The sequence below is a fragment of the Onychostoma macrolepis genome, chromosome 13 (genome assembly GCF_012432095.1).
Source record: "Onychostoma macrolepis isolate SWU-2019 chromosome 13, ASM1243209v1, whole genome shotgun sequence".
NCBI lineage: Eukaryota > Metazoa > Chordata > Actinopteri > Cypriniformes > Cyprinidae > Onychostoma > Onychostoma macrolepis.
This window is the reverse complement of record NC_081167.1, coordinates 19,734,702-19,754,665: the sequence shown is the minus strand read 5'-3', so window position 1 is coordinate 19,754,665 and position 19,964 is coordinate 19,734,702. Positions and strand designations below refer to the sequence as shown.

Below are 19,964 nucleotides of genomic sequence, written 5' to 3'. Positions count from 1 at the left end.
TTACTGGAAACGAGTTTTACCCTGAGCTGAGTTGGCTTTTTGTTCTTGTGGATGTGTACAGTTGATTGGCTTCATTATAATACTCCCAGCTCTTCCGTCTTCCAGCTCTTCTTAGTCATAATACCTTTTTAGTTCTCCTCATGATCCAAGGTTTTTTCCCACAAAACAGTACTCCAGGTCCACGGGGTGTCGTGTGTGTTGTTGCTGCAGGTCAGTGGGCTGGAGCAGATAGAGTCATTATTTGGTTAGTGCTCACACCAGCTGGCATTCTCCGCCTGTGAATGAAGAGGCTTTTGTGGACAGTCAAGAACCCGCTGGGCATGCTGAAAACACATCCACGACATGAGGAGCCGAGAGAGGGAAGGCCTCTGCAAAAACAGAGACGACCAAGGCCTCTGCCAGTACAATCATGGCAGTCCTCATGTTCTGCCAGAGTCTTACCCGAGAGACGGCCCTTGGGACACCCTGAGCGCTGGTGAACTCATACAGGATACCTTCACACTCATTGTGGGCTCCTCCACTTGAGAACGAGAGCCAAACGTCTGAAAAGGTATCCTTTCTGCAGGTTTTGAAAGACTGATGTAAGAAAGGGCTACTCGTGTCCAACCAAAGCAAATGGATGAAGTGAGAGTGTAAATGTAGAACTAAAAAGAGTTTCATATATTATTAAAAGATAAAAGCGTGCTTGTCAAGGGAGCCAGCACAGAGCTTCTTGGGATGTAAGAGTAACACTTAACAGCGCAGCAGTGTCTCCGAGACAAGTGACAGCACAAGATTGATGAGTTTTGTCATCCTTGGTGGGATTGGTGCGTCAAGTTAATAGCGTGGTGCCGTTAACTGAGGAATAATTGTTATCAGATGTGGAAACGACAGCAGCCTCTGCGGCAGGTGTGATGTTGCTTGCAAGTCTCGCGCTCTCTACCTGCGAGATCAAAGCTGGTTGATCGCTTACTTCACAAGCAAGGTCTCCTGTAACCCATGACCTCATCCTGCTCTGTCCAGTGATACAGCATCGTTGAGGGTGTCATGGCATGTCATATTGTCTTTGTGATGCTTTATTGACATTTGGCAGAGATACTTTAAATGTTTATAAAATATTCAATCTTGAAATACTAATTCCTGAAGAGAAAAATCTCTAAATGAAGAATAATGTTTAAAAAAATCTTGTTTTCTTTTCATTTTGATCTCTTTACTAAGTTGGCAAAGTTATTTACACAATTACATAATACCGCTAAACATGTTGGGGTCAGTAAGATTTTTATTCAGCAAAGATGCATTGAATTGATCAAAAGTAACAGTAAAGACATTTATAATGTTACAAAAGAATTTTATTTCAAATAAATGCTGTACTTTTGAACTTTCTTTTAATTAAAGAATACTCAAAAACATATTGTGGTTTCCACAAAACTATTAAGCAGCACAGTTTTCAACACTGATAATAAATGTTTCTTGAGCATGATTTCTGAATTTATGTGACACTAAAGACTGGAGTAATGACTGATGAAAAATTGTAAATTGCAATAATATTTCACAATATTGCTGTGAATGCAAGAAACTTGTTTGTTTTCAAAACATAATATTTGAACGGTAGTGCACAGTTATGTGTGCTCAATTTCACACAATTGTGATAATTACACATTTTCTGAACTTTTGAATCTTGCTGTTCACGGCACTCACACGTAAGAAATACCGAAGGTCACATGCTTTCACAGTTTAAATACAGTTTGTTACTGTTTAATTTCCCTGAGGTGCTCTTTGTTAGTCTATACCAGATAAACAACATTTCAAGGTATTTTTTAAATTACTGGAAAAACCATTTAACGCCACAGGGAATCTGGTACTGTAAAGACATTAAAAATAAATACATAAACCTGAAATTGGAGATAAAGTCATCAACACAGCAAAAAAGTGCCAAAGAAATCCACAAGCGGGATTTAAGGTTTATTCAGTCACTGCTCTGCTCTTCTGGTGCTGCGTTTTAACCACTAAAAGCACAGCTCCTAAAAAAACAGGACTTACATTTAAATCCTGAACTGTGTGCTTTCTATTCACTGCAGCAACACACTGACACAATGGGTGAGGTAACACATGCTGAGAGGGCCAAAAAGCAAAGAAATAGAATGAAAGTTGTTACTGCTTTGCACTCTTTCCATTGTGATCATATACATTTAGTGTTCTAGATTTTCAAAAAAAAAAAAATCTTACTTTTTTTTTTCCTCTTTAGGTCACAGTATTTATCATATAAATACATAGATTTTACCCTGGTCTTCCAGGGCTACTTCTGGGGCTCTTTAAATGGTTCCGAAATGTGCATCTGAAAGCCTTCTTACGAAAACAGATTTCCCAAATTCCCAATTGAGCATGAGTAATTTACTACATGCACTTAAAAGTTGTCACCCATACCTGTACAAACAGGGGTAGCCCATGACACACTTTCTGAGTGAGGCGTATGGAAAAACCCAGTATTTCCCAGAGGCTACAGTGTGCCCAGTACACTTCAAACGGGCGGAAGGTTTGCACCATCAATGGGGCTTTTCTCCAGGTAAGTGCAAGCCCTCTGGCTTTGGCCAGGGTAAATGTCAGGCCTCGGGAGAGTTAGTTTATCTTGGACCAGTCTGGTATTTTTACACCTTTCATAAAAGCTCATGTCTGACCACTGCCACCAGGCTTTCCTCACTGGACAAGTGGAGTTTTTATTTTTTTTCTCCGAGGTGGTGTTCAGTCTTTTGTTTGACTCTATACATATAAATTCCTAGTGCTTACACTTGTAATCATTTTGAGAATCTATAAGGAATTTAACAATATGGGTTGCTTAATGGCTTCATATTATTTCGAGGAAGACAGGAAGAAATATTTAAAAATAAATGCAATTGCATTAAGAAGTGATCATTTTCAGGGAAAAAATATAATAAAATATAAACAAATAAAACAATTCGTAAAAATGTTGTTTACACAGACCTTTTAATAATTTATTGTTATAAAATACTGCTGACAAAATGTATAATGTGCATTGTTAACAACACGTTGTGAAAAACACAAAAAGCACAGAAAGATTTTTTATGTTTTTAATTCAGCAAAAAGAACCTGTTTGTTAGTCTGAGAATCGGGCAAAATTGATCACACTATGGTTTTGATTCGGTACAAAGAATCGACTTTTAACAAGTTATTCGTTCTCAGACTACACTGGTTGTGTTCTATAGTTGTATTCATTAAAGAGAACAGGCTCATAAGATTCATTCAAAAAATATTACTACATTGGTCACGCTGTATGTTTTTAATTCACTAAAAACTCATAAGAGGCATTTTTCAAAAACTCTAAAGAGTCATTCATTCGAACATCAGACCATGTGGTTCATCATTTGAACTGCTGTATGTTTATGACAACTAAAAAAAACCACAATATTTAATCTACATATTTTTAAAGATGTATCCCATTCTACTTTTTATGTTTTGCATAAGAATAGCATATCAAATGAGTTGTTTACATGCTATTATTGCAGATAAGTCTTGTCTCCCCTAGCGATCTCATTTTTGAAAACTAAGCAGAACAAGTGCAGCTTTCCATAATGGCAGTTGTTGTTTGTTTTGCTAACCCACTAAGATGGTTAAGGTCTCCGAAATGGCAGACTCTGCTTTAGGGCTGAATAAGACATAGCAAGGCTGATGTGGTCGGTTACAATGCCTGTCGTTTCTCCCCGCTGTGCCACCCATGAGCTTAAATTGCTAATGGCCCTGCCATGTATAAATACCATTCTCTAGCTAATTAGTCACACTCACCCGCTGAGGGCTGCGGTTGCAGCTCAGACTGTAGGTGAGGCCAAAGGCCCACGTTTTAAATTCTCTCCTGCAAACAATACATGTCAGAAAGCTTTATCATGATCATTCTTCTGCAGCATTAGGGCAGTTGGCTGGAGCTTAAAATGGGACAGCAAAATGCCGGTGAATTCATAAAATAGGAAACTCGAGCTATTAAAAGGCAAGAAAGTAGGCCTCATTTGAAGAATAAACACGGTGGAAGGAAATTTTCGTCCTTGAAAAGTTTGAGGCATAAGTAAACAAAGTGCATTGATTTATATCAGTTGTCATGCTTTTGTTTGTGGGTCAAGGCAATTGAGAGTTCTGTAGTTTGCTACAATATCATGTAACATTAGTCATTTTCATATTGAGGATTTTAGTGATATTGATGCATATTGCAGTACCTGTAAGGCATTCTCATGAGATGCAAATTCATCATTTTTAATTCTTCCAAAGACCTAAGAATATCTTTACTCACCGAATGAACTTGACATCCTCAAGTGTGAGTTCTCTGGAACAAGATGGATGGAGAGTAGCTAAACCAGCTTCAGTTGCATCTGTAACAGTTGCAGCAAATGCAAGTGCATTAGTCTTTGGCATGGTGTACAAAATATGGCAAGGCGTATGGAAAGTGAGAAGATTGTCAGTGTTTTACAAAGGGAATAGCAGATGGCCTGGATCTTGCCTCTGGCATTTGTGCCCTCTCCCGCTTCTGCTATTAAAACATGATGGGTGGAGGAGGGAAACTTAATATTTCAACTCTGGCTAACAATTTGTGAGCTTCACACTTCACAACAAAGACGACTGAAAGTTCTTTGTTGGATGGCATTAATCATGGCATTGAACCTCAGTGTTACCAGCAGTAAAAGGCAGCCATAAAAAACAGGGGTGCTTTCATTTACTGTTTCGTTAAGATCTGTGGTCTCAGGGATACTAGACATTTTCTTTCGGTGATATTTCATGTCATCACTGTTGTTTGCAGTGGCTCGGTTTTCATCTGTGATTGTGATGGATATCGTGACACAATTAATCATTTTTTTTTTAGTATTGATACCTTTTGTACTGTATTAACAAAAAAACAAAAAAAAAGTTCATTTATTCATTTCTTTGTGTTCTTCAGTGGTCATTCTCCAGACCATGTGTCAAAACTTTTCCCTTAAGGGGCAAGATTCAGCCATTTGGAATTTATATTAATTTTTTTAAAATAAAATATATAAATCTTTGTACATTTTTACATATAAAAACAAATATATAAAAATGTATTTAAAAAATGTCAATTTAATCAATTTCAGTAATTAACTTTCTCAATAATATGAATATTTGGTGGAAATATTTTATTAAAATTTATGGATTATTTATATATATTATATATTTTTGCCCCCACATTTTGAATTTCAAGGCACTTCTTGCCGATTTCTGTGGCATTTTTGCCCTGGCACATTTTCATATCTGCCCCTGCCGCTCATTCATTTCATGAATTCCTTTTTTTTTTTTTTTTTTTGCATATGGGGCATAGAAACAAATATGTTCTGACAGTCCAGCTGATTTGAGAGAAAAAAAAAAGAGCTGAGCTTTGAATGTTGTCCTCTCAGATGGAAGGAGAGCCTCTCATGAAACGCCTGTTGTTTTTAGACGTTTGGAAAAAGTAACAGGCTGGCCTCAGAGGCAGGGGGATTCCATATGTGAAAACACGTCACCTGGGCATACCCTCGTCATCTTTTTCCTCTCTTTTGCTTAATTCTCTAATTTGTGTTGTTTTTGGAGAAAGAAAAGGCAGTAGATTTAACCAGGTTGTTATGAATCAATTAAGTGGTTACTGAGGTAAATTGCTGGCAAAAATATACAAACAAACAACATACTAACCCGTTTGAAGTGCCTTTTCTTAGCTCTCCTTCCAAGTTCACTTCGCTCAGATCAGAGGGGCTGATATGCCTGATTATTGACCAATATTTGGATGAAACCCGAGCTGTGGACTGGGGGCGACAGCTCTTCCTTTTGATTGGGTGAGTGATGAATTACAAGGAAGTGCAGTAACTGGAGCCGAATCTACCACACGATGAGAGGCGACTGGAGTGTGTTTTATGTAGAGACAGACAAGCTCCCGTTTCCCATTGTCTCTGTCTGAGACTTCCATCAAACAGAGGGTTAATGTTACAAAAGTCTGAAACACTTGAGCAGTGTGTGTGTCTGCTAGTGACCGTCATTTATTATTAATGAAGTGACAACAGTGAAAGATGTGTGAGAAACTTGCCATGTACCACATCAGTCATCCGTCTATATATAAATAAACTCCAGACACCTTGTGCACTTCCTCTTCCTCCACATAATAATGCATACTTATGGGTCCCTTTTATAATAGTTTATTTATATGTTGCTTATGGTGTAAACAATAAAAATGAAGTGGTTTTAATATGGGCAAAACAAATAAAGGATGATTTACAACCAATCAATCAATTTGAGTTTCCAAAATCGAAACATTTGCGCTGTATGAAGGCCATGCAGCTTTCTGATTTAAGTAGATATTTTATGGAAAATGCTTTAAGTCATTTCCTATCCACACTTCATTATAAATCCTAGAAACACTCAAGAGTTGTCCATGGAAAACAGCACTGAATTATTTTAAAGATGTTATTTCTTCAAGCTCCTGAGAGAAAATTCTTAGGTCATTCTAATATACGTATGAAACTACAAATCTCTTCCTGAAGCTCAGAAATGAATGCACAGAAGAGAGGAAATTTTCCTGCTCAGGAAAAACAGATCTTATCAGACTCACACTGTTGCCCCAGAAATATCAGAGGTGCCGCTGAGTCCTCTTGCGCCACCTATGGGTGCACTTTAGTTTACTTCCATTTATCTACCTTTTTTGATGTTGTTGTTTTGTTCTGGCTAAAAGTTCATATTTGCGTTCTTTTCTTATTTTTTTGTCATAAAGCATCAAAAAAGTGTCATAAAATTAGTCCATACCACTACATTCTAAGTCTTTTGAACTCATACAATAGCTTATTCATGAACTGTGCTATTCATTCATCTTCATCTCCGCTAAAGCACAAATAAAGAAGTGACTTTATTAGCAAAGCCACACTATCAGCCTGTTGATCAAATGACCCACGGCAGACCACATCTGATAAAGTTACTCACTTTCCATTGTGCCAGAATGAGTCAGCGTTCATTCACAGCTATCAAAGCCACATGTTCGTCCCCATTTCTGACAGACACTCAGGGGAGGAAGTGACTGCTCAGCATCATTTGACATTATCTTTATGACACCAACCTATTTCTGGTCTTTATCACTCTATGTGTCACAGAGATTTTAAAACGAAGAGTCTTTCTGACCACTTCTAATACCATAAGGGAGATTTCTGCCTTTGTCTTCATGAATCCAATTAGCTGAAACAGTCTCTTTAATAACCAGGGAGATCCATCGCACATTTTGTGGCCATCACTTTTAATGTCTCAAATCAAATCAAATGGCAAATGAAGGCAGCAAGGAAAGGCAGCGCTCTCCTGTTCTTCGGGCAGAAAACAAATGACCCGAATTAGGGGTCTCATCAGTCCTGTCTCCCGGATCAGAGCTCCTCTGCCTGTCAAAGTCACGTTTTAATCGCCAAGGTAATTTGAATTCACATTAATGAAAACAAATGGCTCCCTGAGCTCCTGGCGCTCAGTGTAATAAATTATTATTGCTCCCAACAATCACATCTCCCTGCATTTTTCAATTACACGCCCCCTGTTGAGTTGCTCAAGGATAGCCCACTTTGATGAAGATAAACGATCTTCCCGGGACGTCGGAGTGTCTGCTACCTCATTGTAATAGTTTTCTAATTTAGGCACATCTTGCATGATGTGAGACATGATTTATCTGTCTATATCTCTGGCTTGACATTGCAGTAATATAATTGAAAGCAGGTGCTAATTACACTTTTGATTGGGCAGGAACATTAACAAACAGAGGACGGCGTGTTGATCAGAAAACCTATTTTCCACATGGCGATTTAACAGTAATTAACATCATGTCAGCAAGTTTTCTTTATAGAAGTCAAAGTCTGGGTTTTACTTTTTGTGGACAGAGTCTTTGGATTTATCAAGTCGCTGCTGTTTCAAAGTGTCGTTGGTACCCTCTCCATCTGGCATCGTGGTTAATTGGCATCCCAGACTGCCCTACAAGCCAAGTAATCTGTTGTCCAATGTCACCATCCCCCTGTCTGTCACCGCGAGTGGCTCAGGTTTCCCGATCCAAGCTGCTCTCTGCCACTGACACAAACCGGATCCCTGGTTGTATGGTGCACTGTAAAACAACTTTCAAATTTATCACCTTTGAAATAATATTTCTCATTCTTTATCCACAATAAAAATGATCGACTGGGCCAATGTAAACAATAGCGATAGGAAAAAACATACAGAGTCCTGTGAATTGTTTAAACACGCCTACATCACACACTCGAGTCAGTGATTTATAATCTGAATACACGCAACTCAGTGTACCTCTCAGGATCTCTAGAGAGCCGTATTAGTCCTGTCATCTCTTCAACAAAGAACGTGAAGTTCTGCAGGCTCGGATTGCAAGGGAACATCATTAAGATGTAATTGCTGAATGGTTAGCATAGCAGGGCACTGGATTTAACTGCACTTTGAATAAAGGTGTTCATTCTAACAGAGCAGCCTTTGGGAGCATGTTGCCAACTCACAGTGGTGTTAATGTTCAATGTCTTTCACTCCCTGGAAGAACTTACGATAATTGTTCTGGTGTCGTGGAAAAGCGAGTTTTTGAAGATGGGCCGAGACAGAGGCCAGCGAGTGGGTCTAAAAACAGATGGGCTCTTCTACTCACAAGTAGTTTTTGTCTCCACAAAAACATTTTTATACATTGTTATTTTATATATCTAAAATTATATAACAAATATGCTAATTATTAAGAATAATTAACTAAGACTTACATTAATTTTGATTTAATTATATATATTTTTTTCATTCAAATATTAATTTATATATAACTCTAATAATAAACAATCATTATGCATGTTTTATATAATGCAAGATTATTTAAATATAACAAAGTTACTATTTTATATAATAAATTATAATGTCATTTAATTTATTATTATTATATTATAATTAATATAATACAATTTATTATTATTATACCTTATACCAATATACCTATAATAATATATGGCAAAAAAACTAATATAATGCTAAATCCTGTGATTAAAAAAAAAAGTTTCATTTTCAGTTTTAGCAATGTGTGTAAAAGACTGGATGACATGCATAACAATATATATGAGTTTAATATACAGTATATGACAGTTGGACTGTGCATTGAAGAAACATTCATACCAAAATGAAACTTAATTTCACTGTCAATTCTCAGTGTCAATCAATAATATCTGTCAATCACTGAACAGACAGGTCAGGTTAACAGGGGTCAAGTTGCTCTACGTCCCGCTTATTCAAAATGAAACACCATAACCACAGCTGCAACGGCATTCGCTTTTCACAAGCTTGGCCTCTTGTCTGCTGGCAAGCTTAATTCTGAAAAATAACACCAAATGCTCTTCCATTCAACATACGGACAGACGGTTATGTCTTCAGAGCATTCTCACTGAGTGACATGAAAAGGTCTAATCACCAGAGAGGTTCTCCAGTGAGCACTTTTCAGAAACATTTTTGGTTATGCCATTGACTTTACATGTCCTTGGAGAACCACTGAACCCTTTAATATGATGTAGATAAGGGTTGGCTTGCAGATGTACAATTCGTTCTACCTCCCAAGTCATCACGCCAGTAATGACTGTTCTTCCATATTAGACTCTTGGCACAGCGCAATATAAAGGGATTGATTTACCCATCTGAGCTCTAAAAAGTCTTTATAAGGGTAAGTCTGCATACTTAGGAGTAGTACTTTTGTTGGAACCATTTTTTGAAGGCCTGGAGCAACAAAATAGTGTTAACGCAAAGTATACATCCAACAACAAACTGAAGGCCCTATCTTGTAGCAATTTCACAATAGCGTGGGTCATCTCATGCAAAATATTCTACTGCCAAAAGGGCAACTTCTGTATCAACATTTTATACATATATAGAATGCTGTACAACCTCCACATGATTACAACTGAACCTACAAGCCTGTCTCATCGTAATTGACTTCTCTTAAAGCCCACCAGAGCAAGTCTTTTTTTAAGCCTGTAATGAATGGTTGGTCTGTGTGTGTCACTACGCAGTCACAGAAAAGATGCAAGGGAGTGTATCTATACAAAGGTCAATGTAAAAAAACAAACAGACGAGCACCAGCTGCACTGCATCGGCCCAGATGGGCAGATCTTCAGACTACTCCTATTCAGCAACCTTACTGCAAACTGAATCCACAGACCTTTAGATTCCCTCACAGTTCACTTCACTTTCCACGGAACAGGAGCTGAATTGTCAGCGCACGTAAAGTTCAATCAGATTCACTTTCCATACATAACTCATAGGCCTTTTTTGCACTTAAATACTTTTAAATGTGCTGTACTGCATGTAATTCCCTTGCTTTTCATTAATAAACGATTTTTTAAGATAAAATCTATGCCTCGTCGTGTAGCACTCAAGAAACCTGGTCATATTTTACAGCTCACATTGGAAGAGAGCCCTTCCTGTTGTTAATCAGATACATGGCTACATAGGGGATACAGCGCAGGTGGAACACTATTACTTACCTCCTAGTCAACACCTGCCCTGTTCTTCTAGCCACCCGTACTCTTCTGCTTTTCCCATCATTTCCTCTCGTCCTCTTTTTTTTGGAATATAAGAGGTCCATAAGTGAAGCTCCAGCTGTATGTATACAAGACGTCTTCTGTCTGCATATATAAGTCTCTGGTTGCTCTCAAAGATCCATTGGCTCCCCTTTATGAACAGATCCTTTGCTCTCTATAATTCACTGCAGATTCACAATATTCACTCATGGGTTTTGTAAATGAGGCATCTAATTGCAAACAGCACTGACCATATTTGCAAACACGCTCAAATGACTTGGATGAATTTACACTTATACAAAGCTGCTCAAAAAAATAATAGGCCTACACTTATGTAGATGTAGTGCTAGTAGTAGTATACGATACATAAGTCACCATACTACTGTATTCATCAGTAAGTTTGCACTGAAATATATTTGAATTTTACGACCAAATTTTAACCCAGCCAAATGCAAAAATTACATAGGCTTAGTCAGAAGAAACAAGTAGGTTAAGAATAAAGTGCATAATATAAGAAAACAAGTTTGCAATATCAAGCAGAAAAAAGAGCTGTTTTCTACAGCTAAAAACTGGAAGCGTTTGACACGGAAATCTCAAACATCACAAAGTACTGCGCCAACCCTCAAATTAAAAATAAGGTGGATTCGCAGGCCAATGAGAATGAGAAGACCGAAAAACAATGCGTAATTGAAGATGCCGTACATGCACTTAGGAAAGAGTGTGTGCAAGCATGCTTTATGCAAATTTGTAGTTCGTATCCACACTAAAGTCTGTGAAACCTAGGGCCATCCTTAGCTGATGCGGGACCTGGTGCGAGCGGCCCTCGGTCAGTTTGCAATCGCAGTCGGGGGGGTGGGGTGGGTTGTTTTGTGTTCCCCCTCGGTCCGTTCGGCGCGGGGCCTGGTGCAACTGCACCAGTTGCACCGCCCAAAGGATGGCCTTGGTGAAACCTGCTCTCATGAGAAATAAGCATGTTGTATGAAATTATTAAGAGAGTTTCTGAAGCCTGAAGTGTTTTGGAACTCTTTCTCAGAACTGGTTTGGTGCTTTGATTTGTCATTTCTATTTGCATTATCAACATTTTCAATGTAACTCTGTGGAACCGCTTTAGGAGAACGTTGACAAGTTAGTGCTGTATTACATTGTGTGCTATTTTTACATTTGTTACCAGAAAGTTATGTCTGCACTGTACTGTGAACCCAAGGGTTGGTGGATTTACAAGGTGGCTGTGAGATCATTTCCACACTTTCCACACTCTTATAAATCACTGGCTCTCTCCAAATACACAGTTCCAAATGACTTTACCACGACAATACACCCACTCTAGAGCTTTACGCAGAAATGAAAGTCACTGTCTTCTTGAACTCTCCATCTCAGTGACAACAGCAGCGGCTCTGGAAGTGTTATAAAACTGAAAGAAGAGCTCGGTTAGGGCTTATATTAATTCTTAAAGTATGTTCAAATTTCCGCACATGTGGTTTCAGTTGCATGATCAATGACTGGAGTATGTCAGATACCAACCACATCCTCCAGCAGTTTCCTTCTGCAAGTGCACTAAATCAGACCTCGCTAAAGGAATTGCTTCATGTCAGTGGGTTGCTATTGTCAATAAATGGAGTTTCACAGAATAGCTATTTTATAGTCACACTGTAGATGAAAAAAATGCTACAGTATTTGCACAAACCAGAATAATAAATAAAGATATATAATATAGGATTGCCAACAACTACAAAATGATACAATTAATGTCAGGGATTTCATTCCACCAACACATTATGTTTACAATGAGGCAACAGTGGCATTGTTGGTCTTTAATAATTGGAAACATTTGGAGAACATGAAGAAAACAGGAGCAATAATGAAATCCAGATGGGTCCTTATTATCGCAAAACATGCCTAAAATCACATCAGCTAGGAGAAGAGTGTTTCATTTCCAACACATAAAAGTAGCTTCTCAGCAAAGAGTGATTGTTCAATTAATAATAATAGGGAACATCCCTCCTGATGTGAAATTACCACTCATTTGTGGTTTAGCACGTTACAAAAAGTTGAAGACAGCTCAAGCGGTGGCTGCTATAGTTCAAGATACCAACAAGGCCTGGAACAGACAAACTTGCTAATTGTGTTTTCGCACAAATGTTTGGCTTTGAAAGCTTTCCTCCTCTTTTGCGAGGTCAAAAGGCTTTCCATGCTGTCACAGGAGCCCATGTGAGAGGCGGTATTTACTCTGCAGTAAAAGCAGAGTGGGAACACTCTGCCCCGTGTGCCATGGCTTTGGCTGTGAAGTCTCTGTTTTTGTTTCTCCTACTGAAATTTATCATTCACAGCGTGGCCGCAATGACATCTGGAAACCTCAGGATGTGTACAGATCAAGTGCAGGAAAAAAGGCTGAGATGTGCTGACATACTACATAGGATTCAATATGCTAGTGTTGTAGTTCTTTGTTATTAAATTGGCTACAAGTATGAATAGAAAATGTAAAGGAATTAAACATTTTCCAATCCTGATTCTGGCTTATAAGAGTGATTAGTTCTGTAGTCAGACTGTTAGAGCAATTCACAACTATTTGACGTTTTGGTGAATTGGTGGCTAATTCCTATGAATTTGTACATTTTCACATACATTTGTACATCTGCTTATGCCCCATTGACGGTCAAGTTTAGATATACACCTGTGGGTTTAATGGCAGTGTTGCGATGCCATTGAAAATAGTGCGTGGTTCACTGCAGTGCAAGGTTATTTGAGCATGGTACTTTGTTTGCGAAAAACATGGTTCTAAGTTTCCAACCTGAATATGATAAATAATATTTTAAAACACATGAAATACAATTATATAGTGTTTTTATTTGTAAAAATGGGTAGAGGAAGAGTAATACATTTCTGATACATCTCATAACTATAGCTTATAATTGAGCTTTCCATTAAAGTACAAGGTTAATAATTTATAATGTAATACAGCAATATAGTAGTTTGATCACCTTTTCACACAGCCTGTGGAAAATTAATGCAAATAAATATGATTATAGATCAAATGGGACAATTTACCCATTTTAAAAGCTCCGATGTGCTCTGATAGTCTACAGTATAATAAACATAACTTTTAAGACATTAGAGTGCTGAAAATTATTGTGCTGTTGATTTGCATCAAGCTAAACAGTGAGAAGTACTACAGTATCACAGAATATTGGTCCATTAGCATTTCCAACCCAATCACACATTTGTTGCTTAATATTGTGAGACCGATATCTTCAGATGGTTTACTGCAAGCGTTCTTTCTCCATTACATGTGTAAGCAGATACGTGCTCTGCTGTCCAAAGTCAAATCCTAGTTTCCAAGCGATTACGCCTGCTGGCAGACACTCATAGGCTATACATACAGATAAAAAGGCTGTGGTTCGTAATCTCATAGCATCAATCCTATTTCTTTGGGTTAATTCCTCCTGCTCTGACCTAATGTCAACTAAGAGGTAAAACAGCTTGTTTTAATCAAGAAGAGTGCAGATAAAGAAAGATGGTAAACGGTAAACTGCCAACATAGAGAAATTAAAAGGCACTTTGCTAAAAGTATCTGTCTAGCAGCTGGTTCTTCTGAGAGTGTAAAAAGCTTTTTTTTAAATGAAGATGGCCTCTCTCGCAGCTACTAAAATCAGACGCTGCAATATTGTCAAAATCAAACCAGTGCAATACTATAAGAAAATCACGTAATTGGACATACTTCTGTTCAAAATGTGAAAATAAGTTTTAAATTAATTTAAATTAATAATTAATTAATGTGCATAAATTTTGTCTTTAAAAAATGCGTTCAAGGCAAAATGACTAAGAGTCCAGAAAGGCTATGAAATCAGTGTTTTTAAGCCAAAATGGTACAAAAATATATATCAGATCACACAAGGACATTGCACAATTAATGAAAATATCTACCATATTTCCAATGATATAATCAATATTCGAGTAATAGAAGTGGTCGTACTATATCAGACACGCAATCAACACGTCACCATGTCTGCCACTCAAAAACACATATATTGTTGCCTTTCTGAGGAAACACTTGTTTTAAGAACTGTAAGGATTTGTTCATGAAGAGGTTTCAGTGGTGATCATGAAGCAGTGAGATGCTTTGTAACACTTCCAGCCAGACTTTGTAACAAAAGAGGTATTGTTCCTGAAATCAGAGAGAAGAATGGGAAAACCTGTCCAAAGGATTTATATGACTATACTGTATTTTGAGAAGATGGATGATGCAAAAATAATGAATAAGCAAACAAACCAACATAGTGGCTGAGAAATGATGTGCACTAATCAATTTCCCATCACTGATTTATATATTCACCTGAAGGAAGCATTCTTACTGAATGTTCTGATATACTCACCCTGGTCTGAATCATGCCGTGCCGCTGGAGTCTCATCTCCTTTACTATGCCACTCACGTTAATCTATGGCAGCAAACAGAAGTACATACATTCAGCTGCTCATAATGTTACACCTTGTATTTAAACGAGAATTCTGTCATTACTTATAAACACAAATTTTCACTTTTGGGTGACCTATTGCTTTATGTTTGGCGCAAATGCTATACTTGTTTAAAATACTCACACTTAGGTCTTTCTCAATGAGACTGAGGATGACGTCAGTGCAGATGAGGACTCCAGATCGGCCAATGCCTGCACTGCAGTGGACTACAATCGGCCCTTTAGCGTGAACAGCCCTCATGTAGCGCATGAAGCGCACCAGCTGCTCAGAGGAGTGTGGCGTGCCATGGTCAGGCCATGTGGTGAACTTTAGATGCTTCACAAAGTGAATGTCTCCACTCTGGAAAGGTACACAATTCAATAATGAGTTTTGAATAAATGGAAGTTGTATAACAAATCAATAATTGAGATTTTGGGAGATATGGAATTTAAGATACACTGTGAAAACAATGTTTAATCAGTATTTTGTCTCGTTTCCAACAGAAATATAAAAACATGTTAAAAAAAATGAAATAAACAAATTTAAAATACACTTAAATAAATTAAAAATTAATTTAATCTGCCATCAGATTTCAAATAGCTGATAAAAACAACACAAAATCCACAAGTAAACTCCAGTCCATCAATTCATGTCTTGTGAAGCAAAAAGCTGTGTGTTTATAAGAAACAAATCCATCATTAAGGTTTTTTAACTTAAACCGTCACTTCTGGCCAAAATACTGGCCAATAACACATAACAACACTTCCCCATATGAAAAAGTCCTTTCCCCATTGTCCCTTTTTTTCCCACTTGTGAATGGTTCTTGATCTGTGCATATTTCTCACCCGATTCAAACAAGACAACTTCTTCTCTAGAGAAAGCACTATTTTGGAGAAAAGAAACATTTTTAAGCAACATTTTGAAATTAAAAACGTTTTAATGAGGAATTTGTTACAAACACAGATTTTCACGTTAACTGACGTCAACTGATGGACTGGAATCGAATACTTGTGGATTACTGTGATGTTTTTATCAGCTGTTTGAACTCTCATTCTGACGGCACCCATTCACTGCAGAGGATCCACTGGTGAGCAAGTGATATCATGCTACATTTCTCCAAATCTGTTCTGATGAAGAAACCCATCTACATCTTGGATGGCCTGAGGGTGAGTAAATTGTCTGAAAATGTTGTTATTTTTGGGTGAACTATTCCTTTAGGGATGTTGAAAGCATAGCCTGACTGTGGTGGCTTTTACACTGAAAAGGTTACAATGAGAAAATTTCCATCAGGTACATGCTCCTAACCTCTTTTTCCACCATCTTGATGACCTTAATGTGGAAATAGCCAAGCATCTGGTAGTTATCCAGGTGGAGACGGTAACGGCTGGTTTCTTTGGGAACGTCGAGCTTCTCGGGCCAGTACTTGTGGCATTTTACCCGGCCACGTTCCACCTCCTGAGTCATCATGGCGATAACATCAGACTTGTTCTCCCACACCATCTGCCAGAAGTTATCCTGAGTGCCAGGCAAAGGGCCCTGAGCAGAGATATAGAAGAGCTCCTCCGTGCCCACCTTCAAACGAATGTAGCTGGCATTGATGTAGCCCTCATTCTCTCCGACAGGAACACGCGTCTTATCATCTGATTGTTCAAACAGTTCAGATAAACAGGGAGTGTAGATTGTGATCAATTAATCTTTATACATAGTATGAAAAACTAAGCAATTGCTTTTGCTGTAATGATAAATGTATGTTCCTCAGCCAAGATTTGAGTACATTTGAGCTTAAACAAGCATGCATGTTATTTGGCCATAATATAAGATAAGAAAACAACAGTTAAACTTTCTATGACGGCTCAAATCCCACAGGGCAACTAAAGCATCGAGTGCTCATTATGAAAACCAGAAGGTATACCGTTTTTCTCTTTTCAGATTCATTTAAAATCCATGCATAAGCAAACAAACAAAACGCATGTGTATTTACTATCAAATGTATGTTTCCCAAACCACAAACAAATTTTTTATTTGAAACGCAGGTAGGAGATTTATACAAGGCCTCAGCATTCCTGTAATGAGGTGATTGCTGTGGTTGGCTTCGGTAGCCAACAGTGTTATTAATCTGCAAACCAAGAATGCAGCGTTTTTGGTTTCCCCATAGAGGAGGAACAAATTGTGCCGAGGTACAACAAATAGCTCCAAATAAATGAAACAAGCTCTCAAGGTCATGCTGGCTGGAAAGCCTGGAGGAGTGAACACAGGGGAGCACGGTGAGAAGAATATTTTAGGGTATTCTCATGGTGGTGTGTTGGTTTGTGTAGCCCACTGAGACTTGAAACTTTATCTGGCATTTTTAAAATAGCAACATTTATACTCTGAAATTAAATCAACGCAATGATCACTAGAATTACAAAAAAAAACACTGTTTTCTGTTTATTTCAGTTAAAATAATAATAATAATACTTATTACTTTAATAAATTATTACTTCAAACTTAGAAAAGCAGACAACCAATACTGTTTAACCTTTTGGGGTCAGATTTTTTTAAAAAGAATTTAATACTTTTAATCAGAAAAGATGCACAGGAAAGCCTTATACATCATTACAAAAAAATTAAATTCAATTTCATATTAATGCTATTATTTTTTACTTTCTATTCATCGGAGAGAGAAAAAGAAAATCACAGTTTCCACAAAAATATTAAACAGCCAAAAGTATTAAGACACTGAAGACTGGCGTAATAGCTGCAGAAAAGCCAGCTTTGCCATCACAGGAATAAATTACATTTTTAAAAAATATATTATGATAGAAAACAATTATTTTTCATTGTAATAATATTTATATTACTGTTTTAATGTATTTTTAAATATATACGACCCCAAACTTCTGAACATTAATGTAAACGTATACAAATATATGATACAATATAATATAATAATTTTTTATCTTGAACATCCTCTTTCCATATCAGTCAGGCTCTGGTAAGTTTTACATTTTTAAGTAACTGCTCATATTTTGTCAACAAAAAAACTGTAAAAAATTTTAGGTAGGTCCTATTTGTTAATAGCTTGTTTTGTCCTGTTACTCGATATATAGTGAGAGTGCTGAAGGGATTGCTGTTGTAACACTTTAAAGGGGGCTGCTTGCGAAAACATGTTCAACAGCTCGGAAGAGGAAAAGTGCTGAAAAATGAAACAGAATGAAGGAGATAAACAAGGGGGGCATATGTGAGAGGAAGCGTATGTCACTGGGAGTAGGTAAATTCGTGCGGAGCGGCCTCCACAATGGGTGGCATCAAGCTTCCTGGAGAAGGTTGCGGCCCTTGAACTGCCTCCAGCAATAACAGTGGTTAAGTCCCAGGGGCCTCACACTTTTCAATCCTGGGCGCTTTATTCAAGGAACAGAAGCCCAGTGAGCTGCCGTGATAATAAACAAACACTCCGGGCCAGGCTAGGGCCAGTCTGCCTCCCGCCAGCACATGAAACACTGTATTGTGCCTATTCTGTACAGAGACCCCCTCTCTTCAATACAACTACAGCCCGCTCTCTGCATACTCCTTCTGACCCCGCACATGAATGGATGTTTCCCATTAACAGTGAAAGCAGATCTATGAATCACACATCTCCTGTTTGACTCTGCGTTTGTTGCGTTCTGTGTTTTGCTTTAAACTGAGGGCAAACAACGCCTCACGTAGCCTCTGACCAGCTTACACTTCACACCAGCAAAAACTGAATCAGTACTAACAGAATAACCGGGGCTGCAGTGTGAAAATGGCACCACATGGGTGAGGAGGTCCGGAAAGCCGCAAAGAGGTGGTGGATAGAGTGTGAAATACAGAGTCAAATAGACGTCTACACTGGCAATGTAATCTAATACCTGGCACTGGTAGGAGACCTGGGAGTAAATAACCAGGGATTGGTTACATTTCACTTAATTGCTGTGTCATGTGTTCCACTGTTTACAGGTAAATGTATACAGGAGTCAGTCCTCTCCTCACATTCGCTGTTGTCTAAAACCGAACAAATGTTCTTTGCTTTGCAATAGTTAATACAGTATTTTTCATTAGTAGTGAAACAAATCATTTAAATAATATATTAACATTGTTTAATAAATAGAAGGTTAAGCTGGAGACTCATAGATACATTTCAATCTAGCAAGTCATACAACTACTATTGTATGTATATCCTGCGAACAGTGCAGGACAATATGGATATTATTTTGACCATTTTACTGTAAAAATCTGCATACATTTTTTATTCTAAGAAATTAGATTCCTGGCAATGTACAGTGTGTGGTCCATGTGGTTGCAAAATGGTGTGAAAATGTACACCCAAAAATCTGTTTTATGAGAACTGAGGCTTACAAACTGTAAAACGGCAATAAAAATTCTAACTAAAGCCGGGTTTGTGGTGGATTATGGGAGAAGCAGAGGAACTTACAGGGCAGGATATCTCTGTATCTGTTCTTCTCCCGGTTTTCAGTTGCTTTTCCAACCAGGCAGTTGTCTGAAGGTTTCAAATGCTCTAAAGCCTATTTAAAAAAGAGCCATACATGTTCTCTCATCAGCACACTTGAATTATCATTCTTTAAATAAAATACTTTAATGTGCATTGCAGACACTATATTAGTATTAAAGAGAGAAACTACAGATGTAAATGATAAATACTACAGGAAAATAAATGTGGATGGATGTGTCTGCTTGTATCAATAAGCAATATAGTTGTTTGTATTGATGTCAACAACAGGAACTTACCATAAACTCTTTGATCAAATCTTGCTTTTCTAACTGTTCGAGGGCCTGGATGAGAGCTTTGACCCTGGAGCCAGAGTACTGCCCATTCTTAGACGGAGATATCACTGCAAACCTAGCAAGCTCCTCTTCTGACACAATTGGTCGACCTTAATGTAATAAAGTCCTTTTCAGGTGATTTCAGGATCTACACAAGATCTCTAGAATACTTTAGAATTACATTACTTAGATGGTGAATAATATGAGATG

General features: G+C 37.8%; 1 protein-coding gene across 1 annotated transcript in view; it reads right to left on the bottom strand.

Annotated features, from left to right (window-relative positions):
* Positions 1–13,367: 13,367 nt before the first annotated feature.
* The window catches only part of ptpn20 (protein tyrosine phosphatase non-receptor type 20), a 36,505-nt gene continuing 29,908 nt past the window's right edge, over positions 13,368–19,964 (bottom strand). Inside the window, 6 exon segments of the mRNA XM_058795850.1 lie at positions 13,368–14,685; positions 14,894–14,956; positions 15,117–15,332; positions 16,278–16,612; positions 19,405–19,495; positions 19,719–19,864. Of these exon segments, the coding sequence (XP_058651833.1) occupies positions 14,611–14,685; positions 14,894–14,956; positions 15,117–15,332; positions 16,278–16,612; positions 19,405–19,495; positions 19,719–19,864 (926 nt within the window). The 3' untranslated portion in view covers positions 13,368–14,610.